This window comes from Micrasema longulum, unplaced genomic scaffold (genome assembly GCF_059751315.1).
Source record: "Micrasema longulum isolate JH-2025_06_02 unplaced genomic scaffold, ASM5975131v1 h1tg002099l, whole genome shotgun sequence".
Lineage (NCBI taxonomy): Eukaryota > Metazoa > Arthropoda > Insecta > Trichoptera > Brachycentridae > Micrasema > Micrasema longulum.
In genome coordinates, this window is record NW_028279266.1 from 138,621 (window position 1) to 160,683 (window position 22,063).

General features: G+C 31.4%; 1 protein-coding gene across 1 annotated transcript; it reads right to left on the reverse strand.

Moving 5' to 3' along the window:
- Positions 1-398: 398 nt before the first annotated feature.
- Positions 399-21,634, reverse strand: LOC148273039 (carbonic anhydrase 2-like). Its single transcript, XM_088239252.1, has 10 exons — positions 21,506-21,634; positions 16,685-16,761; positions 11,631-11,746; positions 11,471-11,522; positions 10,712-10,744; positions 9,514-9,678; positions 6,932-7,127; positions 4,416-4,482; positions 3,349-3,567; positions 399-588 (listed from the first exon to the last, which is right to left on the reverse strand). Exons 2-10 carry the CDS (start codon positions 16,737-16,739, stop codon positions 475-477), a joined length of 1,017 nt encoding a protein of 338 aa, XP_088095378.1. The 5' UTR covers positions 16,740-16,761; positions 21,506-21,634; the 3' UTR covers positions 399-474.
- Positions 21,635-22,063: the final 429 nt, after the last annotated feature.

The following is a 22,063-nucleotide window of genomic DNA, read 5'->3' on the forward strand; positions in this document are numbered from 1 at the left end:
CCCACATTTTTTTTCATCAATTTTCGATAATTTGGAGGTAATCGGGTTGTTGGCCTCGTGGTGTAATGGTTAGCGCATTTGCCAACCGTGCATGAGGTCTCGGGTTCGACTCTCTACGTGGTTGATATGAAATATTTATTCAAAAAGGTGTTTTCACACTGGAATATTTCATAGTCCCTGGACTGGTACCTGAAGCGTAAGACTGATCACCTTACCTTCATGCAACAAAAATGATAGTAAAATATTTTTAATTTTAAACCTTTGGAATTTACACAACTTTGTTTTAAGTTTACTTTTAAATATTTTTACAGCAATTAAAATCAAATGTAGGTATTACAACAATTAGAATAAAAAAGTTTATTTTGTTTGAAAGAAAATATATTTTATGGCATTTATGGAAGAGACAGAAAGAAAGACTTTATTATTGTTGCAAATTTAGCCCTTTTGAAATCCTTAGCACAAAATTTTGGTGTTTTAAAATTTTGATTGTTTGCTGTCCTTAACTTTGCGCTTGTTTAAAGACTGCGTATCTCTAAAGTTATTGACTATTGGTTCTCCGTTATGTGTGAATGTTCTGAAAATATCCACCTGGAAAGAAAAAAGATCACAACAAATTGAAGTCATATTATTAAATATTTTAATTTCATAGTAAACTTTCATTTTATATTTATTTTATCAATGTTTGAAAGAAGAAAGGAGGGAAGACTGGTCTGGGCTTACTCCGTATAGATGCGCTGGCGAAAAGGTTTTTTAAGACCGAGTAAACGACAACGTTTTTATTTCATATGTCCTATTTTATTATTATATATTTTTATCATATATATATATATATATATATATATAAATATATATTTTAAAAAAATATTTTGAATCTTGAAGTAGGTCACACATAAACATATTCTGATGTTTGCTTCAATAATAACAATGTACATATGTTAATTTTAAAAGATGTTAAACACATATTTATTAATCTTTAGTTTAAATTTTGTGATTTTATTTCTTCGTAAATGTTTTTTTCATATCATTATATTTTTTTGATGCCTCACATGAAATTGAATTTCGTGATTTCGCCTTTTTTTCTAAATGGGATTTAGATTTTTACATTTTCTCTGGTATTGTGATCAAGTTCATGTTAGCTTTGATTAGTTTTTTTTATTTGAATATTTTATTTTTTTACAAGTGGAATAATACGGAGTGGCTTCACACAAGTACGCTTTTTTTCTTATTTTCTGGCACTGTATTAAGTTATATTCGTCTTTCAACGGCCTACAATTTTGGTTTATTTGTAAGTATTTTTTTGTTGTTGTTATAATGGCTGTTGTTTTCTTTTTCTTTTTTTTTTTAGCAGCATTTATAGTTCAGTAATTTTAAATCCGACTATAACTCTCGTGCTCTGCTGAGGATAACAAACGATCATGAAACTATGTCACTCACTGCCAGAAGTCTCCACAAAACTAAGTGCATTCGGCGGTCTATGGAAAGACAAATATTGGGCGTCTCCTAAAGAGGCCGAACAACGGTGATCTATATCACAGAAAGTGTAGGAAGACAAATAACAGTGAGTGAATACGAAAAAGGAATGTGAGGAGACCACGGAGAAAATGGACTGATGACATTGTCAAACTTGTGGGTATGGGTAAATATGCGTAACCTAGAGAGAAGCCCAATCACAATGTTTCATAGAACTCAAGCAATGTTGGGTTCTTGGTTAGAAACCAATTGGTGGCCATTTTGTTTTATTTAACAACATAAACATAACGGTTTGATCGGATGCTTTTGTAACCGTGCTTGGCTTTGTTTGTAAATAATTAGGATATTTACGTTATAATAAATAAAAATCGACAATAGTGAATTGCAGTATTTTTGGTTGCAGCAGTAGAAGCGTCAAAGGTGTTAAAGGAGTCTATTTTTTCATGATTTACATTGATTTTTGGCATTGATTGTCCCGACACGTGTATTATGTTGCTTAAAAACTTTCCTTATATCAACATATTTACTTCAGATATATTTTTTTCTTAATTAGGGGATAAATTTGTGAATTAAAGTATGTTTACTGTTGATAATGACAGTTGAGTATGGGAAATATATCAGGGCCACACTAAGCATCCATATAAAGTTTGAGTTTTAATCGAGTAGAGGTCGATTAAAATTTTACTCGAAAATAGCAACGTTAACCTTGAAATCGAATCTAAAATGACGTGCCCGAATTTCAGGCTGCTACAACTCGCCGTTTCGGAGATGTGACGGACAAACAAACAAACTCAACACAGGACTTGGGTTCCTTGGAGTTGGAATTTATGTCTCAATAAATGTAACATAAGTATATTGCGAATAAATAAATAAAAAAATAAACATGTATTTTAAGTTTTATAAAAAAAATATAAACGTATTATAGAAAAATAAATTGGAATAACCCTGCAATAATAAATACACAGGTACATATTTAAAAGTATTTACAATGCAAATTAATATCCATTTGGCAATTCTAGACCTGAGTACGGCCCATTGTTTTGCTGCGAACTGTAGCAAATTTAGTACCCAACAGTCATAGAATGGTTTTCCTACGTTTGGGCTCCTTTCTAGGTTACGCATTATTACTCTGAGGTGAAAACAGAGTACCCAGAACAGACAGACATGGAAAACTTTGAAAAATACCTATATCCAGGGTTGGAAAAACGGGCTGATAAGAAGAAAAATAATTTTAAATATAATTATTTACAAATAAAAAGGATAGGACGAAAGATAAAGTGCTGATTAATAGAGAACAGGGCATACCTACGTGGTCATTTGATTAGTCCAATTAAGTAAAACCGTATAATAAAGTTGTGATGGATTCCCAATGTTAAATCAATAATATTTTTTGTCACGTCTTAGATGTTATAATATGAGTTAATACATTTTGTTCTATTTATGTTATTTTGTGGGGACTCAAATAGGCAAATGAATGTCCGTTCAAGAGGCCTGACTCAACAAAATTATAACTTGGTACCCAATCAGCTAACATCAAAGGGTTGAGTCTTACAAAATATTTATCATCACTGTTAACAATGGAATACTATAAGCACTCAATGGTTTATTTTTTTATATGTGGAACAATAACAAATTACTAGTAATATTCACACAGCATAAGAGAACAAAATCTAACTGCGCCAGTATTTTTTTAGTTTTAAGAATCATGAGAAAAATAATTAAACAAAAAATTAAGGAAATCATAAATATTGAGTAAGATATCTCAAAACAAAAATGGATTAGCTGGATTACAAAACATTTTTAGTTTTCAATCTGTTGCTCTTTATAATTAAGTCGGAAAAAATCTGTACTATTTAGCTTATTTATGTTTAAACTTACGTGGTTTTTAGTTAAAGGCAGTACTTTATCCAAAACGATCCACCTGACAGCCTCATTACAGGTGGGAGTTGTGAGTGACCCTAAGTATGTATAGTAAGTTGGAGAAGATGCGGCAAGGTCCAGCGGGAAGAAGGGAGGGTTTATCAATTCACCTTTCTGGGCTTTTACTAGGGTATTCATCATCCCATTTACAGAATCAGAAGCTTTTTTCAAAGAATTCTAAAATAATGAATGAAAACAAAATTATACATCGTTTTATTTGCAATTGGAGGCTTCGATACACTTCTACTAGCATATTATTTAGTTAGAAAGATAGATTTTTTCTATGCTGGTCCTGAGTAATACGGCCAATTAAAAGGATATGTATTCGTAAAAAACAAACTCTGTTTTCTCCGTGTTCGGGCAGATGGAGAATACACGATACAGTTTTGTACGTGAAATCGAACAGAATCCAAGACTCGGATGTCAACTTAGTTGAAAATCCCAAAAAAGGAAACCGAGTGGAAAAAGTCTGCCCTATAGTATAGTGGTTGGGGTGTTCGCCTACCGTACTTGTTGTCCTGGATTTGATTTACAGGAAGGTCTGCATTAAATATTGTTTTTTTTTTTTTTTAAGGAATAACCCGCTAAGCCTCTATTTTGAGGCTTGTCAGCAGGTGGGATAGAGGGGATATGGAAGGAGGTAATTAAAAATACACCACAACACCCAGACCAATTGAGAAAAAAATCTTTCTTGGTTTTTTTCTCGCAACTGGCGGGAATCGAACCCGCGACGCCAGTTTCACAGATAGCCGTCTAACCAACTGCGCCACGGCGCCTGCCGATTTGAAATGTAATTTTACAGTGCAATCTTTCATTGTTTCTGCACTAGGAACTAAAACATTAGATTGATCATCTTTCCTTCATGTAAAATGAGATAGATTTAATAAAGATATAGTGCATTTGGTGTACAAATGCAGTATTCTATGTACGACCTGGTGCGGATAGGGACATTATGTGAAATAAAATACTCAGCTTAAATAACGATCTTAGAGTTAACAGACATTACATTGGTACATATGGATTACCTCAAATAACACTCCAATTACTGATAGGCCTTCGGGATCTCCTGATGCGAGGGCTTCACCAGTATTTCTGCATATAAAGAAAATATTACAAAACTTACATTAATAACACATTGAAATTATGGTTTCAAACTAACTTTCATGAACCAGTCCATAAACGTGATGGTGACAAGCGTAAATAGTGAATGCTTTCTTTCTAGCTTTTATTTTTAAAGCACACATGCTCCATTCAAGCGGGATGTATTTGAGCTGTGGTGTCATAATACATTATTTATAACCTTTCATTGAGATCTAAACTACGTAGCGCGTTCAAAAAGACTATGGCTTGGTCTTTGCAAGTTTGACTATCCAGTTTTGGTACTGGAATAACTTGTTTCCTACCTTTAAATGAAATAAAGATCGGTAGTCACTCTTCTTTGAAAATTTTGTCGTTTGACCCAGGTAACGGTGGTTGCTTTTAAATGTATTTGAAAATTATCCTCGCGGCGCGGCGCTGATAAACATTTTGAATTTTCTTACTGTTTTTTGCAGCTCTCGCTAAATAAAATCAATATTTTACCGTTATTTAGTATATAATTATTTAGATTTTTCATACAATCAAGTAGTAATTTTATATGAGTTTTTGCATTCATATAATGCATTCACAATTAACAAATTTGCGCTTTCATTGATAGTAAATTGAACTTAACGGACGTTAAACAATATTCCGTTTTTTTACATTTTCGGTATTGTTTTTAATAAAATCTTAAATTTTATAAATAATAAAGTTAGATATGTAGACTTTGGGTCATTCTATTTATGTATGCAGGATGTGCTGGCACTGTGTAGAATTGTTTTAGAGCTTGTAATACAGAATTTGTCCATTTCGTGGCTATTGACTTTAAAAGAATATAACCCCTAGTTCACAAGAGGGAAAACCCATTGGCCAACTTTATTTGTCTTTTAGCAGTATCTACTTTATTTTCAAAAGCGACCAATCCTGCTGTCCCAACTCGTCTTTCCATTTTACTGCCATCAAGAAATACACTCTTCTTCCTAGTCAGTCCCTCATGACTGAGGATCGTGGCCACCCTCGAAACTGCAGTCCTCCACTTGTCTCGGCACCCCGCATTTTTAAAAGCTGTCACAAAAAAGAGCCTGTTGTAGTTTTTATTTGGTCAGACCAGCGCATGGGAGATCTCTTCGTCTTCTTCCCTCTACGCTGCCAACCACGAAAAGCTTCTCCGGGCAATCTTCTTCACTCTTTGCAAGGTGACCAAAATAACGGAAAACTCTTCTGAGCCATATGTTCGAGAGTCTATAAATCAGCTCATAAAGACATTAACTTCATTTAAATTTATGGTGTTGTCTGCATCAATAACTATATTTATTTTAATAGGAGTAGCTGGGTGTCGTTGATCTTTATAATTTATGCATCTCTGAATATTTATATCTTCAGGAAGGTCATCCTTATATCCAAATTGCATGGAATAATAGATATTATATCGTTCAGTGATTGCAATGTCTAAGGGCTTAATACGAGCGATTATCAGTGACGCCTCGGTATCCATTAACAATTTGGATTACCAAAATAATATTAAAATTTCTAAATTCCACACAAGTCATGGTCAAAATAGTTTTGTTTTCAAAGGTGTAAAAAAATATAATAATCTCCCCAGTGAATTAAAAACATTAAACATCAATAAATAAATTAAAAGCAAATCTAAAAAAAAATTTTGAACACGTGTAAAAACTGCATTTAATTTTAATTAGTATGAATGTATTACCATTTTATGTTTTTTTCTTCATATATCTTGTGTTTTTTTTTTTTTAATGCACTCGTATATTCAAAATTACATAAACTCTTATAAATAAACAACTACAACAGTGTAAGTCACTCTCGAAGCACAAGAGTTTGTCTCTTTTTTTGGAGAGTTACAGTGATAACATTTACTAGATGTATAAAAGTAGATCTGTATAGAATTTTTTAAATACATACCTTTTATAAAATTTTTATGAAACATCCACTTCTTTTCGTCATCGTTGTTAAAAAATATTAAACGTCTCCAGGGGTGCTATCCTAAACCACTCCCGTGGCACGAAAAAACAGTTTTTCTCGTGTATTTTGTATGTAAATATACGAATTAATACGGCCACGAGAGCGTTCGGAATACCAGCCCAGAAGCGCTTTGCAACGAATTTCGACTAAAATTTCTTAAAGAAAAAGTGTATGCATATTACCCACAGATAATTACAGAGGAAATATGACGAATTATTGATGAAATTCACCCACAATTATGTCCAAATGTAATCGAAAATTTTGTAAAAAGGGTGAACGTTTACCAACAATACCAAGACGAGCATTTATTCGATGTTGTATTCTACACGTAACTTCCGTGTCCATTTTTTATGTTGAAAAGAAAACACAGTCAAAATTCAACTGCAGTATGTGATTTAGAAAAAAAAATTCAAGTAAGTTCAAATTCAAAAGAACAGTTCATCAATAATAGTAGGTACTTCAACAACGGTAAAGAACTTACTGGTAAGTGTTTTTATAGTGGACAAAATGCATTTCAAACGAGTATCTGTTGAGGCTAATGGTGTGTTCGGAGCCGGGTCTTAACTTGTCTCCCCAGTGAAAGTGTATACCAGCGAGTTTGTATGTCCCATTGAGAGGACCGCCCATCATGTAAGGCTGCGCGGCCAACAGGCCACCCCATGGGCCAAACACCTCCACTGTAAAGAAAAGTATTGGGTCAAATATTTAATATAGCATAAAAAGAGTCCATTCAAATATTAAATATCATCTGAAAAGTGTCAGTTCAAATATTCAATATGAAAAGTGTTAATTTTTTGAGAAATATTTATGGTCCTTAAAATATAGCTTGATTAAAATGACAACTGCCAAACTAATGTCACTAGTAATGGGAAATTACTGATCACTGATCATGTACTGATCAAATCGATTTAATCAGTTTTTTCATGCAAAAATTAAACTCTGTTTCCGAAAATTGATATAAAAACGCAAAAACAATCTTATTATGTGTGTTTATACGAATTATTTTTCGTGTGTCAATATAAATCACTCCTTAGACGTTACTACAAAGTTAAGTCGCCACTTTTGCTGACAACTGTTGTTCTAATTTATTTTTATAGTATTTTTTCCGTGTCCGGGCGAATGAAGTATATCTGTGTGTGAAATACAATATAATAAGCGTAGTGTGAACCATCTTTAAAACCAAAATTTTACGCCCATCTTTCTAGAATTCAAACCTAGGACCTCAAGCATGGTATGCGAACGCGTTAACTACTATACTAGGGGTCAGATTTATCTCCACTCGATTTTCTTTTTCAGGATTATTGATTAAGAGTATCTATAGAATCGAAAACTTTCATCCATGGTTCTGGATCTATACTGCACAAAAAACTGTATTTTTTATACAACCAGAAACAAAAACCAGGTCAAAACTATAAAAATCTGCTAGGTTAAATGATCACAGAGTAATATTAACCATTTTGCCTATAGTTAGTTAACTTCCTATTCATGTATGGCATTTTTTGATTCTGTATTTGTATATTCTTGGTTTGAACACTAAACTTATTACATGCCCACGTGTGTTAGTTTACTATGAAGAATGGAAGCACGGAAAAACTAGCAACACCCAATGTTGAATTTTTTATAGTTCTGCTTCGCGATTATGAACGCAATCTTCATCGGTACATATCGAGGCGGTATAAACTAACATCGATATTGATGTCCAAAAATGTGTTTATTTGTATGAACATTCAAAGTGTCTTCGTCAGTATCCTGTAATTGAACATGTTTAGATTTTTTTTTGTAAATATATAATATTTTTCATTCAGAAAACTTAATTTTATTTTGTGTAAAAAATTAAAGATAAATTTAAACTTCCCTTACGGAATACGGGCCCAGCCCCCCGTTTACTTCGTTAGATTGATAGTTATCTTTAATTATGTATAAAATCATATTGAATTTTCTATGAAAAGTTATGAAAAATTAAAAAAAAAAATAAAGGTGTTTTATTATAGAAAACTGACGTGTTATTTCAAATCTTCGTGCAAATAAAACGTTTGGTTTTATACAAGATGGCATTTATTGATACTTTTCCTGGCCGATTACCTTTCAATCCTATCTCCCCGGACCATCCGTATGGTACCTACCTTAGATCAAGATATAAAATAAGAAGATTTGGATTTGGAGCATAAAATAAAAAAATTGACATGACATAAGAATTCTCGGGATCGCCGTGGTGGAAACTTGTTATCAAAATTAGAGATAAAAGTTATTAAATGATTAGTAATTTAATAAATTAAATAATCGAATGAATCGTTCATTTCCGGTATACCAGATGGACGTTTCGGTTATTTAATAAAGAGAAAAACTGGCATCTCTGTAATTTAGTAATTTAATGCATTTGATTATTTTCAATCAAATGATTTATTAAAATAATAAAATAATTTAACTGTTCACATCGATATACACTAGATGTGGCACTAATCACCCGTCTTGTGTTCTATTCAATCTTAGTTCCGGAACCTAATTAGCGCGACATACAGCTTTGAATTCATAGTAAACTGGAATATACAGTTATTCTATTTTACTCCAATATGCGTTTTGCATGGAAATATTCACGCGACAATTGTCATTTTTCGGAGCATAATTTCAAACGATCGTTCTATAAAACGTCATCTCTATTTGATTATTTCTCAGGGAGGGATCATTAATTCATCATTCAGTATTGAAGAATGGCCCATCATCATCACATTAAAGGAAAGTCCACACCCGTGCTCCTTTCCTTTGCGCAAACATACCAACCTTGTACAAAATTTAAAGATTTTCGTTTTTTCACTACGTTCCGCTTCTTTAACACGTTTTCGTAAAGAAAATTTGATTTTATTTGACAGAAAATTGAAAATAACTGTGTTGACATCCCATTGTTATCGGGGTCTTGAAATCTTGTCAGTCTCTATTGTAAAACGCAGTTCCACCAAGAAGTTGTATGTAGAGAAGAGAAACTCGTCATGTTTCAGGTTAATATATATTTTTATTTTGATTGCTCATTTTTATAATTTTGGAATTGTAAAAAATAAAAATATTTACCGGAATGTCCATTGTTGACAATATTCATAAATGGGTGGTTATTCCCGTAGTTGAAAAATTGAATTGGTGAGATGGCACTATTAACAGACAGGAGCCTAGGAATATTAACCGGGGACTGGTTCGACCCCCCGCATTGTGGATATGTTTTGTACCAATTATCCTGATCTGAAATAAATAAAAATACACAGAAAAATCTTTAATACATTTTTTTAAAACAAATGTCAAATGTGTCAGGTTTTTTTCAAGTTTGTAATGTATTTATTTAGAAAGTTTAAAAAAAGCTAACTATAAGTAGAAAAAAATATTTAGTTACTATATTACAAGTCATCAAATTTAGACACATTATGTTTCCTAATTTTTTTTAGAATTTCCCATTCTTCATTTGATTAAATTATTTGAGCAAATTATTTGAACAACTTTGTTTGCGTCATTTCTCTGTTTATGAAGTTTACACAAGGGTTGTTGTATTTCATTATTGGTTAGTTTTCTTAAATATTTTTTAGATATTTTTAATTTCTTTCGCTATCAAACAATATTGTCTATAATTTACTTCATATGTAGATGTTTTATTATTCTATTTTTTTTTTTATGATCCACACATATTTTTTCTTTGCTGTAAATTTGTTTTTACCTCTTTTAATGCATGTTTTATGGCACTAATCTTCAAAGAAATCCAATAAAAAATTATGGTCTTGATTTGAGAATGACACACCACTGGGTTCTGGGAACTTCCTGGTGTAAATTTATTTTTAACTTGTATAACGCGCATGGTGAGTTTTGTTTCTTACAGAACCTCATTTTAAATTATCTTAAAAGAAATTTTACTTTCGTCGTGTATTCCGGAAACATTTCTTCATTATTTGTTATATTTTATTTACGCATGTTTCACTAAGCATCCGCATACATGGTTTATAGTAATAAAAAAATACTTCCAATTCTTCGCAATGAGCTAAAACACTTATATAAAACACGATAAAAATCTTTTTTTTTTCTGATTCGATTATCTTTTTACTAGATGGTTAAAATTAATGTGTAATTTCATTTGTGATCTCACAGTTTATACACAGCAACTTGCTTGCTTCTTTATTACAATTTTTGAAATCACGAGCCTCCGCGTATTTATTTGCTTTGGATTATTTTGGGCACAGTTTTAAAACAAATAAGTGTTCAAAATAAAATGTAAAATAAATATAATTACCTTTGTGATCCCATGTAGATCCGGCGTTGAGGCCTAAAAATAAATAACATAATTAAACAAGATTTTACTTGACTCCATCTCGTAGTATAGAAGTAAGCGTGTTTGCTTATATATAATGTATGAGGTGCTGGGTTTGATACCTGGCAAGTCTGTCAGGAAATATTGATTTAGAAAGGTTGTATTACACCGCAATAGTTCATGATCTTTGGATTGGCACCTGAAGCCTTAATGTAACAAATAATGCTCGAGATACTCTGTGATTAGACTTGACAGTGAAATATGCACCATCAAATTCTCAAGGAAATGGTGATAAATTTTACCAATTTTTTTTGGCACTACAGGCCAGAAGGACCAATTATTGTTGTTAATTACAGTAGGTAGAGAACACGCAAGATGAATAAAAATTACATTAAATTGTGTGTACTCAACGAGAATCGAACTCGGAGCCTCCCGTGTGTGAGGCAAGCGTCTTAGCCATTCTACCAAGGGGTCGATTATCGTTATTTTTTTTTTAATACCACATCAGGCCAAAAGAGCCAGTTTGAGTGCACTACGGTATGAAATATTGGGAATCGAACCAGGATCTTCCGTGTCTGAGGTAAGTGTCATAGTAATCTTAATGTGTTATAAATGTAAAAATAATAACAAAATGTGGCTTTCAGTTATTTTAGTATAAGAAGAAATTATTAAATAAAACAGGCAATCTTTAATTTTTTTTAAATAAACTTATAAAGCGCTTATTAATTATTATGGTCTTACGGTTGTCATCCGAGAAATCAGATATGTTAAAGGGTCCAGCGATTTCAGTTATCTAATAAAAAAAAATGAAATAAGTAATAAGAACTATATTTTATTTGCTGCTGATTTGTAAATAAATTAAATAATGCCAAATCTAATGGCAGTATATTTGTTGACTTACTTTGTTCCATATGTCGGAGTCCCAGGCACCCGATTTTGTCATCTTCATAATAAGAGATTTTTTCTTAATGTTTCTGCTTACAAGAGACTCAGTTTTCACTTCATCGAAAACGCACGCTGAAAACAAAATAGATCCGTTAAAAATTGAACAGATTAATTAAAATTAATCAATATAAAATATCGCACACCAGAGAAAACAGAGTTAAAATTAAATAAATCAGAATTTCAAGGAGAGCGTTAAAACTAAATAAACAACAGTCTTGAAACCACGTATTTCTAATTAAGTTTTTTTTCTTTTCATCATTTCAAGCAACGCTGATGTGTCATATACACGGTGTTTCAGGGCCAAACCGCTAAACTTCAGAGGAACATTCATCATAATAAACCTTAAAAAAATTTCTAACATTTTTTTTCAAAAACTCATTTTGAAATAAAAATTCCTTTTTTCAATAATTTAAAAATAGAGTTGATTATTTTTGGGACAAGCAACCCTTCTACAAACTCCTTCTCCTCCCATACAAAAAAAAATAGTTGAAAAACGTATTAGACAAACGAAGTGAAGCGCACCAGCCACGGACAAGGGAAGCGGCTGTGTAGATGAGGAAGGGGTTTGTGAAAGGGATGCTAGTCAGAGTAATAAAGGATTTACTCCCTTTGATAACAATAAAAAGTTTAAAAAAAAAAAAAGGTTTTTCGGAAAAAAAATCTGTCTGCCCCTGAAACCAGATAGATTTTTTGTGTGAAATAATTCAGCTCTTTAACTTCACTAAAATCAACAGATGGAAAAATTGAAGAAATATGAATGTTTAAACATAGGCAAAATGGTGAATGTTACACAGTGTGTAAAGTGGTCACTTTAACCAGCCAACGACAGATCATAAGCCCTGTCAATACTTAGACTTCCATATTCCCTTCTCTAAAATGTTCTCCATCTCTGTTGTAATTTGTTAATCTTAATGACTCCCTAGAGAGGTCTTTTGTCTACAAACATTTGGATAATCTCCAAATATTGTAATTATGTTTTCAAATGTCTGCATACCAATAGGGTATTTTCAAAAGTCGGGAATAATGTTCATCTTTGTGTGGCTGTGATGTCACACTAGTCTACATACAATACAAGACTTGATATATCTCTCTTATTTATTTTAATGATAAAGTATTTTTTATAATCTTCAAATGGACATTTTTATACCGGATTTTGAAACTTAAATTTGGATTAATAGGCTGGATTTTAAAGCAAAAGTATTTATCCTTGCTTTGCGAATTATGAATGTGTCGCTAATACAGCAAAAAATCAATATACGTGAGAACACGAAGGTAGAACTCATAACAAAAAATACAGAGACGCTGTTTTATGGCCGGTGTTTGTGTTAAAGGGATTCAGTCGGTTGTTTTTATTTTTATAAATTATGGAAAAGGAATTATTAGACAGTATGTCTCTGTTTTTTTTCAAACGTTTAAACTTCAGAATTATCTGTCTTTTGCTTGAGGTAACACGATGTTACATCACCGCGCGCAAAGGATTTTTTTACAACAGTCTTTTAAGAGTTAAAAATATAATACATATTTAGAGTAGATTTTAACCATTCTAATTATATAACTATCAATACATACAAAACGAGTTTTCATTTATAATTTTCGCGTTTAAAAATGAACACACACAAAACGGCACGCTTTAAGCATCATGTCGTCATTTTGACGTCAGACGTTATGCCCGCCGAGAGCGCTTCTAATAAACATTGCGTATAAATGCGGCGGGAAACGTTATACGTGCCGTTTGTCCCGTTGGGTGCGCAACTTCTCGTTTTCGGGTACTTGCAAATTTGCATATTTTAAACCTTTGTAGAAAATTTATCTGATGTTCCACAAAATAATAATATTACCGTCATTATTGTTATTTTTTAGGTTATTAAAAAAAAACAGTAATAAAAAAAGTGAGAAGAAAAATAAAAAAATATGGGGTGCTTTGAAATAAAATATTTTACAAGTCAAAAAGCAGAGTTGTATTATAAAACCGTCTATTTTTTCCATTGTCCAATTGTGAAATTCAGGTTCTTGATACAAAATCGTTATTTAAAAACAATAGTTTACTTCAAATCCATAAGGCCAATTTAAACAAAAATTCAATTTTTTGAGTTTGTCTAAATTTTTGTTGACAAGGACTGGATTCAACTCCCTGTGGAGCTGTTAATACTAGCATATTACAACAGAGACGAAGAATATTTTATAGAAGGTAATATGAAAGTCTAGGCATGTACAAGACTTATGACCTGTCATTGGCTGGTACACAGTGTGTTAAGTGGCCACTTAAACCAGTAGATGCCTAGACTTCTATATAACCTTTTATAAAATGTTCTTCATCTCTGTTGTAACATTTTCAAGAGAGTTGAATCCAGCCCTTGTTTACAAAAGTTTGGACAAACTCGAAATATTGTTGATAAATCCACCTAGTCCATAAAGAAGATTAGAAATTGATAAAATAAGATTTTCAGGCGTTGCCTAGTATGTTGGTGAAATAATTCAATAAGATGAATCTCACCTGCATAAATAAAGGTTTCAGCTCTTTAACTTCACAAACATATACATATGAAAAAAATTAAAGGGATTTAAATGTTGAAATATGGGCAGAATGGGGAATGTAACACAGTGTGTTAAGTGGCCACTTAAACTAGCCAATGACAGGTCATAAGCCCTGTAGATGTCTAGGCTTCTATATCGCCTTCTCTAAAATGTTCTTCATCTCTGTTGAAATATGTTAATAAACATTAATGTTTTAACGCAACGAAATGTTAGTACAAAACCCAGAACAATATTGGCAAAGGTAATTGGTACGGCTTTTTCTACTCTTTGAAATCATTTAACAAGATTGTTGGAATATTTGATTCCGTTCAATTCCTTTTCTTTTAATTTCAATCACATTCTCGATTTTCACAGGAATCTGCTTCAAAGTCTGAATGTTTTATATATTATGTGTATCGCATATTAAAATACAACCCGCATTATTGGATTTCCAGATAAAAACAATTTTCACTTAAGGACTATTTATCAAATTGATTAGGCACAATGATTGGTGGGCTGTTTACCTGTATATATTTTGTAGTTAAACTACTCATAAATTGAATTAGTTTAAAAAAAACATGAACATGGTAATCTTAAAACGGGAAATATGTGCAAATAACCATAATATACGCATCAATTAACGACTCTTTTTTGATAAGAAAAAAGAGAAACACAAATCGGGTTGTGGTCCTGTGGCTAGTGTCTGGGACTCACAGATCAAAGGTCCATGGTTCGAATCCCACTCTAAATAGGGTTTGGAATTTCAACCGTCTATTCACTATTCACTATGTAGCTGCAGGATATTGAAGCCATTTATGGATCCAGTTTTTATTTGTAAACGATTTTAAAAAAAGGAGGAAGAAACGTAAAAATTCAATTGGAAAAATTGTAATTGGGGGTTAGGTTTCATATTGTCTATGCGCTCTATAGCTGCAAGACGTGTTAGACATTAATTGCACATCACCCTTGAGATGGTTTTCACAAAAATGGCGCCATATAAATTATCCACAGTAATAATAATAACAATAATGATATCAGACCGTTGTTCAAGTACTTATTTTACTTATAAAAATATATTTAAAAAAAATACGTACATTAATATTAGCGTTCTTATTTATTAATTGATTGTTCAAAAAACCCTTTACAAAATTGTGTGACAAAAATTAACATAGAAGTTAATAAATTATAATGTGAGATGTTAACACATAATATGATTTGTATGATTTGAAAGAAAAATTAAAACTAAACAATTCAATGAAAACAAAAGAAAAAAAATACGAAAAAGTATTCAAAAGGGAAAGAAACAGAAAAAAAGAAACATTACATTGAATTTAATAGTTATTATTATAAAATCTTGGGTTCTAAAATATAAATGTAACTAAACTAGAAAACTATTTATAATAAAAATAAAGCAGTAATTGCTCAGCTAGCTAATGATAAAAATAAAAAAGACTCTTATTAAAAAAATTTTTTCCTTAAAATAACAATATTTATTAAAAGATAATGTAAAATAATATGAAAAAAAAAAATATATGTTACTCCTCTAAAATATAACGATTGATTGAAAAAACTTTTTTTTTTATTTCTAGGCCATTTTTAACGAGATATAAAGATTACGTATTAGAACATGGAAATCATATTAGAGTAGAGTGGGGTTTCAACTTTGGACCCCTGATTCGTGAGTCCACAACAATAACCGAGGGACCACTACCAGACCCTATAAATTAATATAATAAAACTTTACAATCATACGTGAATTATGGACTTGTATTATGTCAACGGTTCAATTTATTTTTCGGCTATTCTATAAGTAGCAGATATCGCTAGCCTAAAGCATGAGTTTGGTAAACCCGAAATTTAAAAAAATACACATGCAGATATGTTAATAACTCAAATATCAAACTTCAATATTTTATTATTTGAAAATATTGAAGTTAAATAGTAAACCTATGCTTAAAATATAGTATTCATGAACTATTTCAAATAATTTAATTCCGTCAGACCCTTCGCACACCTCAAAGTTCGATTATCTGAGAATAGGTTCTTCAGAGATATCTCACTGTTGCTTTGAGCTAGCGATATTATGAATGTAGGTAAACTAACCCATTGGCTCATTTAACACGGATAAATTAGAGTGGATCGATATTTACTATTTTTTATTTCTATAGTGGATGCAAGAAAACCTTTAAAAAAGAAATTGTGAGGAGATTAGTCAGCCACGTGCGGGTACTAATTAATGCGTTTGCCTACTAATAAATGAATATAAAAAAATCAATACACCATATGTAATTATATGGTAGCGTGTAGGTTTTTACGATCGCATCAAATGGACCATTATGAAATAAAAAAGAGTAATCATAAGATTAGTAAAAATTTAAACAGTAGGCATTTACAAATGTGATATTTTTATTTTTTTGGTTTCGTGTTTGATGAAATATCAAAATGAAAAATACTCGTAATGTGTCCTCATCGGGGCACATTACTTGTCTTACTTACCAGTTGTAAAATTAAGCATCATTAATGATATCAGCACAAAATAATTCCACGCCATTTTTGAAATTAATTTTGAAAACCTGTAATTAAAAAAGAAAATTAATATCTGATAGACATAATGCAGTGTGTCTGCCGCGCGGGCAACTTTACAGCCGTATCATTCGACCCGGGAGTGTAGCGAATTTTTTTATTAAACGTGAGTCAATTGACAGGAGCCCGTCATTCTTTCGCGGTTAAAGCGTATTTCGCGAACAAGAATACAACCATTGAGTTTTAACTTAAAAGTTTAAAAGTTTAAAGCAACGATTTTGTAATCTGTTTGAAGATTAAGTGATGGTCGTCGAGCCAGTTGATACGGACTTGGGAGCAGAAGTTTTAAAGAACAAGATCAGCTGGAAATGGACCTCAACTCCGATCATCAACTTCCGTTTTGAGTCTAGAAAACGTAAACTACGTGAGAGATAAATTTTGAGAAATCCAAGCAAATCTAACCGTATCTACTGGCATTAAAAATACTTTGGTACAAACAATTTTGAGGAAAAATTATTTCATCCCTACAAGCTAAAAATCATCCAGCAGTTGTAAGAAAATCAGCACATACGAAGCAAAAACCATGCCAGAGTGATTTTGAAAGGATTTTTTCCTCGACACGTTTGAGCAAGATTTATAGTTTATTTAATGAGGAGACGCATTTCCTCATTACGTCAATAAACAACTTGTTCGCTACATGCCGCACACCGCATTTGAGGACATTTTATCGCCTTCGCTTGAAACCGGTCACTGGATATTCCAAATTTGTGGATTAAAGTATCACTCGTCTTTTATTTATATAATAGAATATTCTTAATTTACCCTTTGGTACACAATGCGAACTGTACATTGGCGGGCTTATTACCAAATGGCAATTTCTTCCAACCATCTAATAAAATAAGAGTTTTATTTAAAAATCTCAAGTTACAAAACATATTCGACAGAAAATTAAAAAAACTAAAAATATTGAAAGAAAAGTAATCGTATTTGTATCTAAATTACCTTAAATCAATACTATTATTCGATGGGAAAAAGGAATGAATAGGAAAGAGGAAAGGCCGAGAGATTATTGAGTATGTACTACTTGCGCGAAAAAAATTGTAAAGTCCATCAAAAAAGTTACTTAATAGCCCGAAGACCGCTGCCTGATGCGCCATTTCTGGACGACGTATAATTCAGACAGTTCTTTTTAAATCGTGAAACAGTGATTTTGATGACGGATGACCTTTTTTATACCGGGGCTACAGCAATATGATAATTTCAATAACATACCCCGTTTTCAGCGGGATAGAGCCACAGCATACACCCTTAGAGCATTAATGACTAAGGTGAGGATTTTTTAAAATTTAAAACCTGTGTTTCTATCAATGTTACTTCTTGCATGAATTTCGGGACATCCGTTACATATTCAAAGTGTGATGCTAAATTAAATATTTTTACACTCTAGCATATATCAATATGATTACCTCAATTATATTATTCCGTTTTTCGATTTCACTACAGTACAATATATATCTAAGTAGTAAAAAGTCATTAAAATATTGTTTTTTGTTAAAATAATTAAAATATTCTGATGAATATTTGTACCGGTTTTGAGACGTACCCGTCTATTCATCAGTACACCTTTTACAAAACATGCAATCTAACTAACACCTCCACTAAAGTAGTTGCCAGTTATAAGCCAGTACTAACGTCGCAAAAAAACGACTACGTCTCGAAACTAGAAGACGTAGATAAGTTATCCAAATAGAGATTTAAATACATTTATTTAAATTTTTGAACACGAAGTTAATGCTTTAAATATTAAAAATAAAATGTTCAGAGTTTGTTCCAATTTTTGTTAACGATTTTATTTCACCCTTTAGTACGAGGGTTGATTAAAATGCTTCACCCCTGACGTATTTCGAAGTGGTTGAGAAAAGCTTTTGTACATTCGCTACATGTGCGTAGAAATTTAACATAAGTATGTTTTATCAAACTCATGATTTGACTCCATAAGGTGGTTTACAGACGAAGAGTATTATATTTTGTGTGCGAGCGTTTTTCGAATGATTTATTTTCAATGAATAAGTTTCAAATCTAACCTTATAACATTAATTGATTTAAATACACTATTAATTAAGATTCCACAATTGTCAATATTATTATTATCAAGAGATGCCTAATATGTTCGCTTTGTTGTTATATTGATATGGTATGTATTTAAACACCATGCATGAGGTTTATGACGAAGTTATTTCGACATATTTAATAAACATTTGCGTGCAACATATAACAAAATAGAATTTTAAGTCGCTGAGCTGTCTTACCGGTAGGACATTAAATAATTTAAATACACAGCTGCGCCCATATACTTATGCAGTTTTTATATCCTGAATAACTTTTATATTTATATTTATTTATTTATTTATTTATTTATTTATTTATTTATTTATTTATTTACGGACAAAGTCCATTATAAACATTACAATTAAAAGAAATTTTTACAAAGGAATAAAAAAATATAAGGAACAGAAATAAGCAGCAAAGACAGATGATAGATTTTTTAGATTAAGTAAAAAGCATAGGCTAACTATACAGATTCTTTAGCTGATTTGTAAAGAAAGACATCCTTACACCATAATAATCAAGATCTTGATGATCGTTCACCCGCCTGATCATTCTGGGCAAAGGCGACTGTGCACCATAATTGGTCCTGTAGTGACCGAGGAAAAGCATTTCATTATTTCTTAGTCTACGGGTGGGAACGTTAAAAAGAATCTTTTGCAAAATTTCAGGGGCATCAATGAGACAGTTCATAATTTTATACATGCAGATTATATCTGCAATGCATCTGCGTTTTTCAAGACTTGATATGCTTAAAAACCTCTCCATATCAGAATATGAATAGTCTCCTCTTTCCAATCCCATCTTCCATGCAATTTTTCTTATAAAACGATGTTGAACTGATTCAAGGCGCTTGATATGAACAGCATAATGAGGGGACCAGATTACAGATGCATATTCAAGAATAGGGCGAACTAAAGAGCAATAAAGTGTTTTAAGTGTAAGCATACTTTGGAAATCAGACGTAGTTCTATTAATAAAGCCTAAAATTTTTAAGGATCTGTTTACTATATTATCAAAGTGTTCCAGAAAAGTTAGTTTATTATCTAGGATCACTCCAAGATCTCTTATAGAGGTGACAATCGAAAGAACTTGGCCATTAAGTTTATAATCAAAAATAAAAGGATGATATATTATATTGACTAAAAACTAAGGTAAATTACTAAATGTTATTAAATATTTGTATATAACCACTTACCGACTTTTCTATGTCTACCGGTTTCGAGACGTACCCGTCTCTTAGTCAGGACACCAATTAAACCAACATGCAAACCAATATGCAAAACCCACTATACACCTTCACCATAGTTGTTGCATAAAAATATAAAACCAACACGACATGCATTTTAATAAGCACATGGGTACTTCTCGAAACCGGTAGACATAGAAAAGTCGGTAAGTGGTTATACACAAATATTAAAAAACATTTAGTAAAATGTTTGACCACAAAGTTAATGCTTTAAATATTAATAATAAGGTAAATTAATTTTGAAAAAATCGTAAAAAAGTTTTAAAAAATACAAATTTTTAAACGTTTTGAATTAAGTATGACATTTAATAGGATTTAGAATGTAGTACACAGTGACAAACTGCTACAGCTAAAACTTTTATTATAATCGCACGCGGAGGACATACAGTCATTCCGGGTAACATTGGAATTCAATATAACATTGGACAAAAACCTGACTTATAAACGACTGATTACTTTCTAAAAGAATAAAAAAAGCTTTATCAAAATATTTTTAAAAATTTGTTTGGTACCACCCCTCGATCCCAAGAGTAAGTATGTTTGGGGTAATGGACACAAATTCATGTTTTTTTAATAATGCTTTGGATCAGAAGAGTATTTTATATCAAAAAAATATAGTTCAATGTTACTCGGAGAGATTTTTTAGTCTAAAATCAAGAAATTCGTTCATCGAAAATACTTAAGTCCAAAGTTACCCAAATATCAATATTACATTGGACCACCCATAAAAACATTATTTAAGTTATTTTCATGTAATTTCATAAATTTTGTGGTCAAATTTAGTTAGCATTCAGAACACCAAATAATTCATAAATTTGCAGCTGGCTCAATCCAACAAAAAAAATATTAGAAAAACTTGTTGAAGTGGTCCAATGTTACCTGAAATGACTGTAATGGCACTTCAACATGATATTTACCTATCTATGATATTTTATAATTGTCAAGACTGTCGTCATACAAAATGTGGCAGTCATAACATATTTATTAAGTGTCAAAATTAAAAATTGAAGATTTATTTTTAATAAACGACTGTTAAAATTGAATTTAAATTACAGTCATTAAATTAAGCAAATTGTTTCATATTGATCTGTATTTAAAAATTGCTATCGTTAAAATCTTTAAAGTCGTTTTTCTCAGTTTGGCGCATTTAGATTTAGACATTTGACGGGTGGTTGCGATGTATAAGCGAACGCCAACTGGTATAAAATGCAATATGTTACATATTAATTTTATACACAATAAAATATTTGTTCAAATACAAAAAAAAACGAAAATACGTTGAAAATGTCTAGAAAGTTTGAGCGAAAATTATACTATTTGAAATACAATTAGAATAAATTTTAAATCCTTGAAAACTAGCTTTGAGATAAAACTTTTAAAATTTAGGTTAAAATGATAAAATGAAATGAAATAAAACTTTTACAAAATAAAATACTTACCAGTATAATAAGTTATAAAGAAGTTTGTCTTCGAGAAATTTTGACAAATTAGATTTTGAATATTGAAGAGTTCAATATTATTGTTAAAATCGTTAGTAAGTTGATGAACGTCTGCTTGCTATGCCTAGTGGTGACAACAGACAGCGGGCCAGCGGGCGTTCAAACTTTATATTTAATAATCCGAACGATAACATGAGTCATACCTAGGGTTGCCATATTTGGCTAGGGTCTGTGTAAGACGTTTTGGGATGGGGTGATGTCGTAACTTATCATTTTAGAAAACACAACATAAATATTTTTCTTACATTTAATGTGGTGTTGCTTTGGAAGAAGTACTGGCTGATCATACTTTTTTAATAATTTTAAATTTTTAAGCAGTTCTTTTCCCTTTCATGTATCTGTAAAATATTAAAATTAACCTAATGCTGTAAAATTGATTTGACATTCCCTAATCGCATACGATTTCTTTCATCGGTACACTGGGACGATATCAATGATATTACTCTTTCTACTCAGGCGTTATGGGGAAGAATTGAAAATAAATATTCGGAAAATTTC